Here is a 15,308-nt window from a genome sequence, read left to right on the forward strand (position 1 = left end):
TTCCCTACCATATCTAGCTGCACAGTGCAATCTTGCTGCAGTGTTAGGGCCATAGGTGGAGGATACTGTCTGACTACTGAGAAAAATACAGCACTAAAGAGGCAATTAAAACAACTACTCACATCTTGTGCAAATATTCTCTCCCTCACTCTCTGATACTCCTCTTCTCTCTCTTCAATTGATTTACTTCGTCTGTCATCTCTAAATGGATGAATTCTGTTTTGCTGAGCAGAAAAAAAAACCAGGAGGGTTATATAAGTTGATCTGTTAAAAACTGCAGTTAAGTAACTGTCAGCTGAGGATATTAAATGTTCACTTAAATTAATGAAGCATGAAAACAAACGCTTTCATTCCTGAGGTGGTGTGCAAATCAACCAGGCTATGTGGGGTATACCCTAAGTGCCCTCCTAGGCCAACTAACTGAAATGAGGCTTTGTGCATGACCTTTGTAAACCCACAATCCTGAGTCAAAGCCTCCTCCATCCCACGCCCAACAGCTTTTGCAGGTTGATTTCTCATCTCCCCTACAGATTCTGCATAGGGAGAATGGTACAAAATACCTAGCTACAAGGAAGAGAACTGGGAAACTGAGTGGTAGGAACTGATGACTGAACACTAAGAAACCTGTAAGTTTATATTTATGATGAGTACAACAATAAATTTCACTTTCCAGAATATTTTGCACAAGAGTTAATCCTTTCAGTACAAAGCCTAGCCCTTAACATAACTTAATGGGAAAAGTAGCTATTTTAAGCTTTCAAATAATCTATAGCTTGGAAAACAACAGTACATGAACATATGGGGGGAAAAAAAGACACTCACCATGAAACACCTTGTTTACAATTAGCTTTTAACTACAATGCTACACCTTCTCCCTCACTGTGTTTTGTGAATAAGATCACACTGCTTGCTTTTCATCCATTCCCACATCTATTACACACTAAACCTTTTTTTTCCAAGGCCAATCGAAGTGCAGCATAACTGGGAAAGCTGCCACATACAGTTGAAGGAAAAAGAAACAAGAAAAATAGTCCCTTATTAAAACCATGAGGCAGAGGCACTCAGTGGCTCTGAGTGACTCACTGGAAGCTACCGCCATAATGATAACCTGGAATGAGAAAGCACATGCTGTCTTACCTGGAGGAACTTTTTCATAAAAACAGTTCCAGTGTCAGATCCCATTTTGATTTTTTTTTTTAATGACTAAATGTATTTCAGGTATATGTTTAACATTGGATTTAGATGATCTTATGAGCACAACGCTTGCTGGTAGCAGGTTTTTAAAAACACTTGGTAACAGTAGAATGAAGAACACACACAGCTGCCTGACATTTCCTACACGTCATGTATCAAACTTGTTGGGATAATGTAGTGTTATGTGACAAGCAACACACAGAAGGGAAGTTCTGCCACAGTACATGCATAACAAGCACATAAGTTACACGGACAATAAAACATGGTGGGGGCAAGAGAAGGGAGGGAACTTAAAGATGAAACCGATTTGTTTTTGGTCAAAACTTATTTTAGGATGGTTTAAAAATCAACCTGGCCTCACCATAACATGTTTGTTTGGGGCTTTTTTTCTCCTTTATGGCTACATCAGTTTATCATCGGTCCATACTGATATCCAACTCTGTATGTGTACAATTGAAGGACAAAGCTGTAGGGAGTGGAACAACTGCCATAGTTACACAGACATTTAGAAATGCGACTGACAAAGCCTTCCAACGGCTTGGAGCCTTTGACATTCCAACCCCCTTTCGACATGCAGCAAGTCCTGCGCCAAGCAAACCACCCATGCAAACCCACGCACTGCCACTGCTAAAGCAACCACAGTAGGGCTTGAGGCTGTCCACTGTATGCCAAAGAGGGGGCAGAGGGGGAGGTATGGCAACAGGATAAGGGAAGGGGAAGCAACAACAAAAGAACAACAATAACATCAGTCAGCCCACCTTCAAAACAGAACAAATTTCAGCAACTCTCGAACCGAGAACCAACCTGATTGTCTTCTTTATCAATACTAGAGTTATCTCGCTTCAAGATAAATCGCTTCTGGGATTCTTCACCTTTTTCATCTTTTAAATGTTCAGAAAACCTTTGCTCTGGTCTGCCAGCAAAGTAAAACATAGCAATAAAAAAATCTTTTTTTTTTCGTTTTGCTTATTAAATTTTCAGCGCTTTTCGCTTTTCACAGGGATATTTAGTGCAAAATTAGCTTACATTTGTTGTTCTTGTGAGACTCTGACTATATCTGTCTGATACTGTTCTACGGCTGCTACCTGTTATTGCTATAAATATCTTTTGTTGTTGGTATGTAGTAAGGAACATGAATTCACTGTCACTGAGATAGATATTCAGGCTCTCAAATATTCAGTCACTGTGACTGAAGGACAAGAAAACAAGTTAACATACATTATGTTAATTTGTTCCTTCAGTTGCTACACTGCCATTTAATAGAGCTTATCCACATTTATAAACAAGGAAAAGCTGATAGAAACCTTTTTATAGAACTTCTCACTCCTAATAAATCAAATTGATAACTGGGGGGGGACTGATGGTATTTTGTTTAAACAAATAATTATCTAGTGGCTGATAGGCAAGGGAAATATTTCAGAATAGTCACACGGTATTGATCAACCAATTGATTTAAAACCTATCCAGACATTTTAGAAAAACAGCCAAATGCTACTGGCTAATAGCTTAACATTTCTAGGTTTAGGGGCTGGTAGGAACTGCTCTGTGTTCTTCTTTGACCTTGCAGAAAAAGGAAATGCTAAGAGGTGTCTCATGTCAACAAGCAAGCAATTTTCAGGATTTGGGGCATAATGTAACATTTATATCTTTATAACATGCTGCAACTTGTGTCTGCTCCTTGCACCCTGCTTTTATGTTGCCTGCTCAGGCTTCATTCAGCAGCAAACTAGTACAAAAAAAAAAAGAAAATAGCAATGCATTTTGTCATGTAACAAGAACTTGCTAATTGATACTATTTTAAATGTAGGAATACAAATCTTGAACCATACCTAAATAAAGGATCCCATCTACCACACATTGCACCTGAGTTACTTCTGACAGTGTCTATAGGATCTACATGAGTTTGTAAAGAGAAGACTTATATATAGTACAACAATGCATTCAAACTGTGCACAAAACTCCCACTGATATTAATAGAAGTAGCATCAGCACACTGAAGAGAGAGGCTAAACATCTTTCCAAAGTTTTGAAAATCAGGTCTATACAGCTTTTAAAATAATACAAAATAAATACTCACAAAATTTAAATTCACATTGAAATACTACAATCCAGCTGAGCAAATCAGTAACCAATTTGCTTTTACAGTTAGAATTAGTAGTTAACTGATTGATTATGCATTTCATGGTAAAATATAGGGCATATCCATGCTATACAACTGCAGTCTGTTTCACTTAATTGCTAGATGTATAGGAAAAAACTTGTAATGAACTATGGATCAGTGTAAAACCCAAAGTTAGCAAATTTTCTGCCCTCCCCCCTGCCCTGCCCCTCCCCACTTCCCTTGAGGATTTCAGTTTCTTTTATTTTGTGCAAAAAATTGGTAGAGTGCATACTGGTACAGGCACCAATAACTTGGTCTCCACAGATTGTGAACATACAATGATGTTGGGTACTTTAATAGGACCTATGGGTGATTAGCCACATCTGAATGTTAGGCCCATAAATGCAGAACACTGCAAACTAGCTTTATCCCCTGCTGTTGGTCTTTTCTGAAGATCCCTAGAAAGCCCAATGGTGCATGCTCATTTGTATGGTTTTCTAATGTAATGGATCATAAAATGCAGTTGCTATTTGTAAATGGAAAGACAATGAAATAATGACATTACACAGTTTATTCTGCCTCCATTGTCATTAATAGGTCTTATAAGCTTAAATTGTCAAGGGAAGAAAATACTTTAGAATTCCACTTTAAAGTGAGTAAGTGAAGATCAGAGGTTAAATAAAACAATGAAAACACTTTCCATGAGGCCATAATTAAAGGACAAACAAAGGACTACTACATTCAGGGCATGTCTACACGTGCCTCTGACTGTACAGTTGGTACTGTGGAGTCCCAGCAGCACATGGGTCATTTTCAACCCTACTGTACAGTAGCAGTGGCATCATGGTTAGTGTCCCATGTAGACACGCCCTCAGAGCAGGTCAGTGTTGGAGTGACAAACTGTTTAGATGTGGGAGATGCAGTTGATGTCATGTACTTGGATATTAAAAAGGCCTTCAATATGGTCTCCCATGATGCATTTATAAAAAAACTGGGGGATTGTGGGCTGGCAGAGGCCATGGTGGGTTGGAAACTGACTAAGGGGTTGAACCCAGTGAGTTTTGGTGGACAGGTCTGTATCATCTTTGTGGGAGGTTACCAGTGGTGTCCTGAAGTTTGGTTCTCGGCCCTGTGCTGCTCAACATCTTTATCAATGATTTGGATGAGCATGTGGAAAGCATGCTGGCCAAGTTTCTGGACAATACTAAGTTTTGAGGAAATGCAGTCATGCTAGAGGATAGGATGTGGATGCAAGCAGACCCAGACAAGCTGTAAAGGTGGGGAAAGTGGAACTGGCTATGGTTCAATACATGCAGGGTGCTTCATTTGGGGAGAGGTAACCAGCAACATGAATATAGGTTAGAAGGAGATGTCCTGGCCAGCACAATAGCTGAAAGGGACCTCGGGGTTATAATTGATCACAGGATGAACATAAGCCACTAGTGTGACACTGTAATCAACAGAGCTAACAGCATACTGGGATGCATTAGCCAATGCCAATTCCTCTCTACTGGGCATTGGTGAGACCCCAGCTGGAGTAGTGTGTCCAATTCTAGGCACTGCACTTCAAAAAAGATGCGGAGAATCTTGAAAGGGTCCAGAGAAGGGCCACAAGAATGATTAAGGGCCTGGAGGACAAACCTTGTGAGGAAAGACCAAGGGACTGTTCAGCCTGGAGAAGAGAAGACTGAGGGGCGCACTTGGTGGCTGTCTATGTAAGGGGTGATTATCAGGAGCTGGGAGAAAAACTGTTCGCTAGGGTGCCCCAGGGGAGGGCAAGGAGCAATGGCCATACTGTTAGAGGATGGTTTCAGGTTGGATGTAAGGAAAAACTTCTTTACAGTAAGGGTGACCAGAATCTTGACTAGACATCTCAAGGAGGTGGTGCGGTCCCCAACCTTGGCAGTCCTTGAAAGGAGACTGGACAGACACACTGCTGGGAGCATTTGATCTCAGCAGTATTCCTTCCCAGAGTAGGGGGGGGTTGTACTCGATGATCTTTCGAGGTCTCTTCCAGCCCTTAATTTCTACAATTCTATGATTTGCCAACAGAGTAGAAGGTCAGTGTGGAACTCCTATTTCCAAATTTATATTTTGACTGTTTTGTTTGTTTTGGGGTCATTTTACAACAGAAATAAAAAATGCCTAATTGTACAAGTCAAGAAAACAGACGTTTAAAATCTATTTGATGGATATCCTTTATAAATTAAGCCATATTCAAGCATGTATGTATGTAGTACAGATCTGAGTTTTTGGGCCACAATCATGAAAAAATATTTGTGTTTGCAGAGATCCATATGGAACCTTATTATTGACTTCAGTGGACCTTCATGACCTGCTATATAATGCTGCCATGTGGTTTCTTCTTGCAGTATCATGGTCTTAGATACCAACTATCTAAGTAGTTTTACCAGAGTAAAACTATATTGTTAACAAATGAAAGCCATAACAGGAGTGTCCAATGGAAAGGCTGAGGCAAACCCTTGTTTTTCAAATTATAAATTATGTGCCATAATGACATAAATAAATAAAGCACTGGCAATTATTTTAAAATGGTTACCAGTAAAACTGCAGTTGTCAGTTATATAGGTAATGGACTGAATCTATCTAATCCAAAATAATCTATGAACCTTGATCGATGATGAACTTCAAATAAATGCTCAGACTAAGAACAAATAAATAAAAAAATCCATTATTTCAAATGAGTGCTGGATTTCAGAAAAAAAAATTGAAAAAAAATTGGCTCCTGTCCATTCTGTTTTTAACATGTAAAATGTATATAAAACATACATAGTGTAATGCTATGAACTGATGTCACTTTTACATATTATTTACCACCCAACCAGCCCTCAGGCCTGGCCCCTCTAAACTCTGACAGAAGCCAATGGAAGTCCTCTGTGTAAAGCATGTAGGATAAGTCCCAGAGGAATTGTATGCTATGATTCTTTTGTTAAGATTTGATTCCTTGATTGATTCTTTTGATTAGATATATTTACTCAGTGATATCAGATGCATTGCTTTAAGAACTTGTGGATAAATTAGATGCTTATGAACAGGAAGGACAGTTAACATCGGTCTGTATCACAGTGTGGGCAGCCATGCTGCTCATACACTATCCATTCATGTCAGTAGGGATTTATAACACTTTTAATCATGAATCTTTCTGAGGCACTGGTGTAAAATGTACTAAGCTCTGAGATGATTGTGAACACCCTGTGAATAAATTTACCATGCTTATTTTTTAGTTTTGGAATAAGTTAAGGTTTTAATTAACTTTAAAGCCTGGTTTCGATCTATAAACTCACAACTTTGCACCTGCAGTCACTTGCATTTATGACCATACTTCTTAGCCATATTTCATTTTGAAACACTGCATTCCTCAAAAAATCCAAAAGTGCCTAAACAGAAACTGTTGGGTATTGGTCTTTTGAAAATCTGGCCTATAAATTCTACTATGTCTGTATGCAAAGTAGAATTAGTACTTAGGGTTAGGAGAACTGGTTAAAATTGAAGACAATGAAGAAATGTCCCTATGTTTCATGACATTCCCTGAAGTCATTTGAAGGCCGACTTTTTTTTTTTTTTTTTTTGCAAGAATTGTTATTTTTTTCCTCCCATGTTGTAAGGCAGAAGCATCAGGTAAGTTCTGTATAAACAAAATAAAATACCATAATAACAAAGATACTTCAAAATATTCAGTAAAATTATGAAATAATTATGGAATGTTTTCACTGTTTCGTAGATATATATATATGCTTATTTTTGCTGCTTGACCTTCAAGTCTATCTACAGTATGCTATGTAAACAAAGGAATAATTTCCCTTCTAAAGAGACAGAAAATACTTAGCATGTACAAGTAAATGACTCAAGACACAAAAATGTCTTGTGGGTATTTTCCTTCATAAAAATATGTTTTGAAGGGATAATGTGTGTACCAATACGTTTTGTGGTAGCGCTATGTAGATTTATAAAGTCAGTTTATATCAAGGAATTAATATAAAATACAGGTATACTTAAACATGTTAAATTTAATAGTTACAGAAAGGTCCCACACTGAAAACTGGAAAATGAAGTCCTTTCTCTAGTCACCATGAGAAAAGCTATTACTTCCTGTAACTGTACAGCATAGACAGTGGCAGTGGCACATACATAGCTCTGCTATATATTCGGTCCATATGTCTTAGTCCTTGAAGTGACTTATCTCACATTTTAGGGAGGTAACTCCAGTTCCATGACCATTTCTTCCTTTGGCAACTCTGAGAAGAATGGCAATGTCAACAAGCTTGTGAGTTAATTCCAGGTGTGATGCTGGCTACATTGTGTAGCACTGCTCTTTCCTTTGCTCAGCACTAGAAAGGCCTGATGTTCTCAGTTGTTACAAAACACATGGCATCATGGTTTGGGCAATTACACATTAAAAATAAAATTTCAATTTCTGAGGATTAGGTACATAAGCAACAGATGCATTTTTTTCAATTTTAAATAAAAGCTTGTGGATTTCCAAGCAATGCTCTTGATCAACCAAGAGGGCATTTTCCATCAACTCTTTTATACTTACAATAAATGTGGCAATACATTAGCTTTATTTCCAATGCATAGCAGTAAATTATCACAAGTACCATGAAAAACTATACGCAAATTGCATAGATATCAAAATGTCAGACCATTAAATCTTTGAATAATTATGTCACTGACTGCATGATTCTACTATTTTTTCCTCAAAACCTATGCCCAAAATTAATGTTGAGAGACACAGCATGTGAATTATTGCTAGATATGCATTTTCACTCAGACACCTATATGTACATGTCAGATTTATAAATACACACACTTCCAAATTATTGTTTTCATTATGCAGGCATGTTCTTCATCTAATTTTAGTTCTAATCTAATTTAAAATTTTCTGCAAGGCCAGTAGGAAAAAAATTAATCATCGCAGATGTACACAAAAGAGACTAAAATGAACCAAGTAAATGCCAATTTAAAAGGTTAAGAGACACAGAATGCTTTTTCCAAATTTGCCAAATATTATGCCGATTTGTCTCCTTGTCGGTCTGTACAAACAAATGCTTACATTCTCTTGTTAATATGCTTACAAAAAAAACCCCAACACAAGCAATATGATCCAGTACAGCAGGCAGTATGTTTAATTCAGCAACTGTGGAGTTGGCCAAAAGGGGGTTTAGCAAGCCACGTATGCGTCACATTTATTTGGCAAAATGGCTCTGCTGCCTTGCAACCTCTCTGCTCATGAATTTATCTGATGTTCCTATAAATTGTCAGATTGAAGTACTGGGCACTTTTCTTTCCGAATAATGAATCACGTGGCATATTTTTTCCTTCAAAGCAGTTTATAACTGAGAAGCTACTACAACTACATATTAAATCTAAGGTTTTCATTAGTCAGTATAATCTTTTATCAGGATGCTACAAATCTCCTCTGAAGTATTTATGTAAGGTGTCTTTAACTGTTTTTCAGTGCAACTTTATCAGTTGTCTTTCCTTTGGAAACTCATAATGTGAATGTACTGCCCGCAAAAGAAAGAAATACTGGATCAGCTGGTGTATATAATTGGGGTAAACTTCTATCAGCCAAGGAGCTGACCCACTGTCTGTTTTTTGTGATTGATTTGTTGTCCATACCCATTACTCACAGCTGCTACCACTGTAGGGCCAAATTGCTCTCTCTTCTATTGCCCTCCCATAACTCTACATCAGCAGACCTCTACTGTACTCCTCTTGCTACAGCTGCCACTAGAATGCTCCAATCCATATTTTTCCCATTGGTGAGATCTGCAGAGTTGATGTTCTCACTGTTCATCTCTGTCCCATTCTTCACCCTCATTCCCCCTTGCAGATCCTGCCTCCCTGGAGAGACCTGCATAGGAGTCCAGGATGAGGGTGATGACTTCAGTGTTTGGTGGGCAGCTGCTTTCACCCTGTACTCATTTTAAGGCGAGTGTCAGTTAGCATGTAGGATATATAATTATATAGAATACAATGCACAATCTGATCTATACAGACTATGCAATACCCGGTACCATAGTTTCTACATAGTTATGCCATGTCAATTCACATACATTCAGAAGATTATTTATTAGATAACCTTTAACTAATGTCCTTTACTTCTGAAAAAATGGCTTCAATAACTGCCTGCACTGTTGTATTCTTCAAAACAGATGTACAACCCATTCCCACTGTCAGTGCTGGCAGAGAGCATATGGCAGGGCCCATCTGGTCCTCCGTCCAGGCCCTGAGACAGCATCAGAGATCCCTCTCATGATCACTTACTAATGATGGATGAACTGCAATAGGACTGGTTCAGAGAAACATCCAAAATATTGTTATGCAAAGCTTCCTTGAATTATCTGTACTTTTGATGTCTTCAACAAAGGCCTTTCACCATGCCTTTTCTCCCTAGCTCATAAAACTCTGGGGATGCTCACTGGCTGTTTTCTTCTTATAAGGAAACAGAGGTGTGATGGTTTTCATAGGGGATTATGGACAACATTTTTTGAGGAAATACAAGGGATCAATAAGAAACCCACCCTTGAATAACCTTTTCCAGGTGATGGCATGGCTCACTCCCCCAAGGTAGCATTTTATAGGCCTACTATCCTGGCATTTCAAAAGCAGATTGTGGCTTATTCCCCTATGCATATCACATCTCAAATCTTGTGGTGCATGGCATTCTCCAGTTTCCCCAGATGGCTGATGGTTTTTGTACATACTATAGCATTTTCCAGGGGAGAGAAGTAATACTTAGCAGCAGGGGCTACGGATCTCCTGCTTTACTGGGTTGGATGGATATTAGCTACATAGCTAATAGATACAGATACACAGAAGAGGAGGTCAGCTTCTTGGGAAAAGTAAGAACCTTTCTTCTCAGAAGATGAAAACACATGTTGTAGAAATGAATAGGAATTTGCAATGCACTACCTGAAATAATCTCTCAGATACAAGGAAAGAAGGCAGTGAGATATGAGAGATGAGTAAACCCATATGAGTTATTCTCTATCTACGTTTACAGATGTAAATATGGCTAGACTTCTCCAAATTGCAAAAAAATAAAAATAAACCAACAGATTTTAAGGCTAGAGGGGAAGCATTATGATGTTCTACTTATAGTGGTTCCATAAAGCATATCTTAATTTCTGCTTCAAGTCTATAACTTGAGCTAGAATATATATATTATTTTCTAAACAACATTTAATAATGATTTAAAGATTTCACATTTCCAAGATAAATACTTCTAATGGTTAATTGCCCTCCCAAGATAATTCTGGGCCTTGTTTCCATTTTGAATGCTTCTAACTCTACCTTCTAGTCATGGAATCCTCAATGAGAAAAAGGTATAAAGAGCTTACTACAAGAAACCTCTTTTCCATGTGGTTGTTTACAAGGGCTGATCTAGAGGGGGTTCAGTGGTACAGCTGAACTCCCCTTTCAGACAACACCATGGGAGCAGCAGTCAAGAACTATTTTTAAGTCCCTGAAACAGGTAAGAATTCACTCTTCTCAGTGCCCCCTCCCCTCTGTGCTCAGTAGCATATCCCCTGCCCTTGACTCCTATTCTCCCCAACACCTGCTGCTGTTGCTGTCCTCAGATGACGTGGGGGTAGAAAATGTTCCAGAGCTGTTTGTACCCCACACCAATTGGGCTGTGCAAGGAGGCAGGCTCAGCTGGGAACAATGGCAGCAGTGATGGTGGTGGTCAGTTCCTCCTCCCTTCTGCATTTCCCTGGGTATTCCCTACAAGGACAGGAGCAGGTGCAAGGGAGGGAAACCTGCCTGCTGCTACCACTGTCCTTGGTGAAGCCTGGATCTCTGCACACCTGCTTCCCACAGCACCAGCTGAAGCTGGGTAGGAAACAAGGTAGGAGTAGCTGGGACAGCAGTATCAGCAGCACACAAGTCTCCCTTTCCTGCACCCAGAGGCATACATAGAGAGGGAGAGAGGGCAGAATGGGAAGGGATGGTAGGTGTTGTTTAGCATGGAGGAGAAGGGGCAGGCTTAGGGGAGGGAGAGGAGGAGAGATTCTAACCTAACTCAGAGACTTTTTTTAAGTCCCCATGTGCTGATCCTGAACCATGGTTTGCCCATTCCACTGGAGGGGTGGGAGGGATGCAGAGAGGGGGAAAGGCAGTGCTGGTTGCTGCTCAAATGCTCCTTTTAAAAATTCTGGATCCACCTACAGCTGCTTGATATATTAGGATCAAGTCACCTCTTAATATACTTACTGATAAACCAAAATACATTTTAGTCCCAAGGATGTTTTTCAGGCCTCAAATTAGGGTCATAGGGATCATAGGCCCTTCCAGCAGAGCTGGAAGGAACCTTACCAGGTCATCTGGTTAGTCTCCTGCTCAAGGCAGGATCATCCCTGACTAAACCATCCCAGTCAAGTGTCTATCCAGCCTGCTCTTGAAAATTTCCAGGAATGTAGGATCCACAACTTCTCTAGATTGCCTTTTTCAGTGCTTCACCATGTTGATAGTCAGAAAGTTCCTTGGCAACAGCAGGATATTGGCTACTGTAGTTCCCTTACTTTACCTATGGGAGGTTAGGGTGTTATATCCTGTGGTTGTGTCAGGGTTGACTGTAGCTTTGCTAGCAGGATAGACATGGATTTTTTTTTTTTAAGGATGGTTTGGATAAGTATGATCCTGCCTCAGGCAAGGGGTCAGGCTATATGACCTCTTAAGGTCCTTCCAGCCTAATGTTTCTATGATTTTACTGAAAATTTCTTCTCCTGCAGCTTGAAGCCTTTGTTCCTAGGCTTTTTTGTGGGGCTGGAGGGGATAGGGCTCTCTCTCCATTCACTCTATAATTGCCCTTCAGATATTTGAAGAGCATCACATTCACCCTCAGTCTTCTTTTCTCCAGACTAAATAACCCTAGCTCTTTGAGCCTGTCTTCATAAGTCATGCTCCCCAGGCCTCTAATTATTTTTGTTACTCTTTGCTGGACACCTTCCAATCCACTCCATCCTTCTTGAAGTGTGAGGCCTAAAACAATGCTTGCATTACTTCTCTGACTCTTTTCCAAACTCTTCTAATTTTTGAAGTGTGAACACCAGAATTAAATACAGTACCCAAGTAGTAGCTTTGCTAATAATGCTTTATCCAAAAGTACTGCCACCTCCCTACCACGACTCTACATTTCTCTGCTTCCACACTCTGTAGTAAAATTTGCTACAACATTGGAGTGGGAGTTTGAGATATAGATGAAATTTAAGGGTATTCTTATTTCTGTCCTCCAGGAATGTTGAGAAATGTATGCACTTATTACAAACTCTCAATGATAACAGGAAAGTGGAACCAAGCACATTATTCTCCTATTATTTTTCATATGCAGTTCAGAACGTACATAGAACACAAGCCTGCAAACCTTACTCATCCAAGACATCTGCTGGAAACATGTAAATATTGTAAAAGGAGGTCCAGTTTTAGAAGAGAGCAAACTGAGCAGTTAAGCTCCTTCACGTAGCTGGAAAAGGTCAGGTAGGATTTTGGTAATACCCAAGTTAAGTGAGCTTTCTACTACCATTTATGCAGATGGGGGAAGGTTATTGCATAATTCATAGTCAGAAACAATTTCATAAAAATCTATTTAGATACTTGAAATATTTTGGGGAAAGAATGGAAAATTTGAAATACTGAATGAAGTGTTTAATAGGTTTGCTGGTAATATTTTAGAAGATCCTAATTACATCAAAATGTTACAAGATCAGCTCAAAAATCAAAAACACAGATACCATACAAAGATGACAAATGACACAGACAAACATGATCTTAGCCTTTAAGTACTGTAAAATTCAAAGTTGCTTTAAGCACGAAAATCCTGGAATTGGAAGGGTTGGCCGATGCCAAAACACTTCAGAAGCCTTATTCCAAGGCATATATTTCTGACAGTACCATGGGGAAACAGTTCATCACAAGAGGCAACAACTTTGCTATATGTGGGAAAAGTGGCTTACTGTGTGTACCACAGTAAATTGTGTACCATGGTACTTATGTAGTTAAATCCAGAAGAGTCCACAGGCAAAAATATCATGAAAATACTGAAATAAGGATGTGGGAATGGTGTGGGGATTCATCCATAGGGAGCACAAGCACAAAATCTTGTAAAAACGATAACCAGGTCTCAAATTTGCAATGTGGTCTTAAATAAATGTGTTGGATGGGGGCTGCGTGTTAATACTCCTTAAGTGAATTAATGGCAGTCCAGAATGGAAGCCAACTAAAGCAATGGGGCTAGAAGAGGCCATAATGATTAACCTGGGTGCCTACAGAAGCACCAGCCTGTAAATAAATGTGGAGCAAATAACAAAATGTAGTTACACAAATATGACATCAGAAGCATTATAGAATAGAAATATACCAGCTCCTACAGGAGAAACCTAAATGCTGTTGCAGAGCAGATTCAAAGAATCAGTGTAGATTTATAGTATTGTTGTGCAGGGGTTCAAATGGTTATACTGCCTTTTTCTGTTATTTAATTTAATAAGAAACTGACTTAGCTTAACAAAAGACAAATGATCTTGGCCTCTGGTTTGAGGACATGCTGCAGCACAGTATGGTGCCCTTTCTTGCTTTGCTAGTTTGTGACTATCTGCTCTGCCTGCCTACTTTGTTTTTGTTTCATGCTGGAAGCCATAAGCCTCTACAGTATAGAAGTATTAAGCTCATGTAAGCATTCCTGTATTGATACGTACCTTTGTACCACAATTCTATTTCACATGGTGCAGTCAGTCATTTTGTTGGCTCTGGATCATGACATGTGAAGGCATGCAAGTACTCTATAAATTGGACCATCTGGAAATGACGGGGCCACAGCTGAATGATGCAAGGCAAAATTCCAGTCCTAGACATGGTACATAACAGAAGCATGCCTTTGTCTAAGACCATGATTTTTAAAAGCAGGGTTTAAAATCCAAGATCTTAAATCTATAAATTAGGTTGGGGGGGATGAGGAACAATTGGTTCAACTGAATTATGTAAGTCAGATATATGAGCCTAGTCTTAGGCTCTTGTTTAAGATTCTGGCCTTAATATTTTGGCAGTGAGCTATAAGAGAGATTTTTGTGCATAAAATGTATTTGTTGCATTAATTTTTCGAGCCCTGGGCTATAATACCATCAGAACCTAACACACGCACACAACTACTGAAAATGTTATTTAAAAATATCATAGGAAAATAATCACCTTATAGGTGACTACTTTTGTACACTAGGAGTTGCTGAGAACAACTGGTAAATTACACTATTAAATGCAAAGCCATTAAAATAGTGTCTCTCTCTCTTTTTTTTTTTTTTTTTGCCAAGCATTAACACGGTATTCCTATAGACGACTTCTGCTCCATCTTACCAATAACAAATGCTAAGTTAATGGTAGGGATCATCATTTTTCATTCAGCATGCAATTCAAGATATTGTATTTAGCCTATAAAATTATGAGATTAATTATTAAAAATTAATTATAAAAATATATTTCTGCAGTCAGTTGCACTCCATTTTAGTTTAACATGCTCAGTACTGTATGTAAATATGCAGGACCAGTGCTGCCCATAATACAAGTGGACTTGGAGAAACAGTGTTCATTTAGCCTACGTAAGAGTAAAATGCCTCATTGAGATTTGTCTTTTCAACTGGAAGATGAGTTTGCCTTTGTACATTCTCCAACCACTGTTCAGAGCAAGCCATGAAGACTATCCTCTAACCCTACAGGTCTTCTGGGCCCCATGCATGTTGTGGGTAAATCAAAAAGCCAGAGCTCATTCATGCAGGGACATGGCCCTTCTAAAGCTTTCTACCTCTGCTCCCCCACATCTCTATTCTAATAGACTACTGAAGGCTTCCCTGGAGATCCTCTTGTAAGAGTTGGGATCCTCATCATGAAAATGCTACAATGAGCCCAATATGTGCAGGGCAGGTATACGCCTTCCACTCCATTCACTTGGTCTTTGCCCCATTTCAATGTGCTACTCTCTGGCTGTAGGAGCTTTTTTTTT

The 15,308-nt window shown here is 39.1% G+C and overlaps 1 protein-coding gene across 21 annotated transcripts in view; it reads right to left on the reverse strand.

Moving 5' to 3' along the window:
- Nucleotides 1–15,308, reverse strand: part of ARPP21 (cAMP regulated phosphoprotein 21) — a 276,847-nt gene that overhangs the window by 99,641 nt on the left and 161,898 nt on the right. For 16 of the 21 annotated variants that reach the window (XM_025204112.1, XM_025204113.1, XM_025204114.1 and 13 more), the window contains 2 exons: nt 1,999–2,107; nt 123–224 (listed from right to left, as the gene is read on the reverse strand). The exons of 2 other annotated variants lie outside the window; for them this stretch is intronic. In XM_025204112.1, the coding sequence (XP_025059897.1) occupies nt 123–224; nt 1,999–2,107 (211 nt within the window). The remainder of the gene's footprint in view (nt 1–122; nt 225–1,998; nt 2,108–15,308) is intronic. 3 more of the 21 variants (XM_025204121.1, XM_006023593.3, XM_025204120.1) reach the window with 1 other exon arrangement.

This window comes from Alligator sinensis, unplaced genomic scaffold (assembly GCF_000455745.1).
Source record: "Alligator sinensis unplaced genomic scaffold, ASM45574v1 scaffold1118_1, whole genome shotgun sequence".
In the NCBI taxonomy this organism is placed as follows: domain Eukaryota; kingdom Metazoa; phylum Chordata; order Crocodylia; family Alligatoridae; genus Alligator; species Alligator sinensis.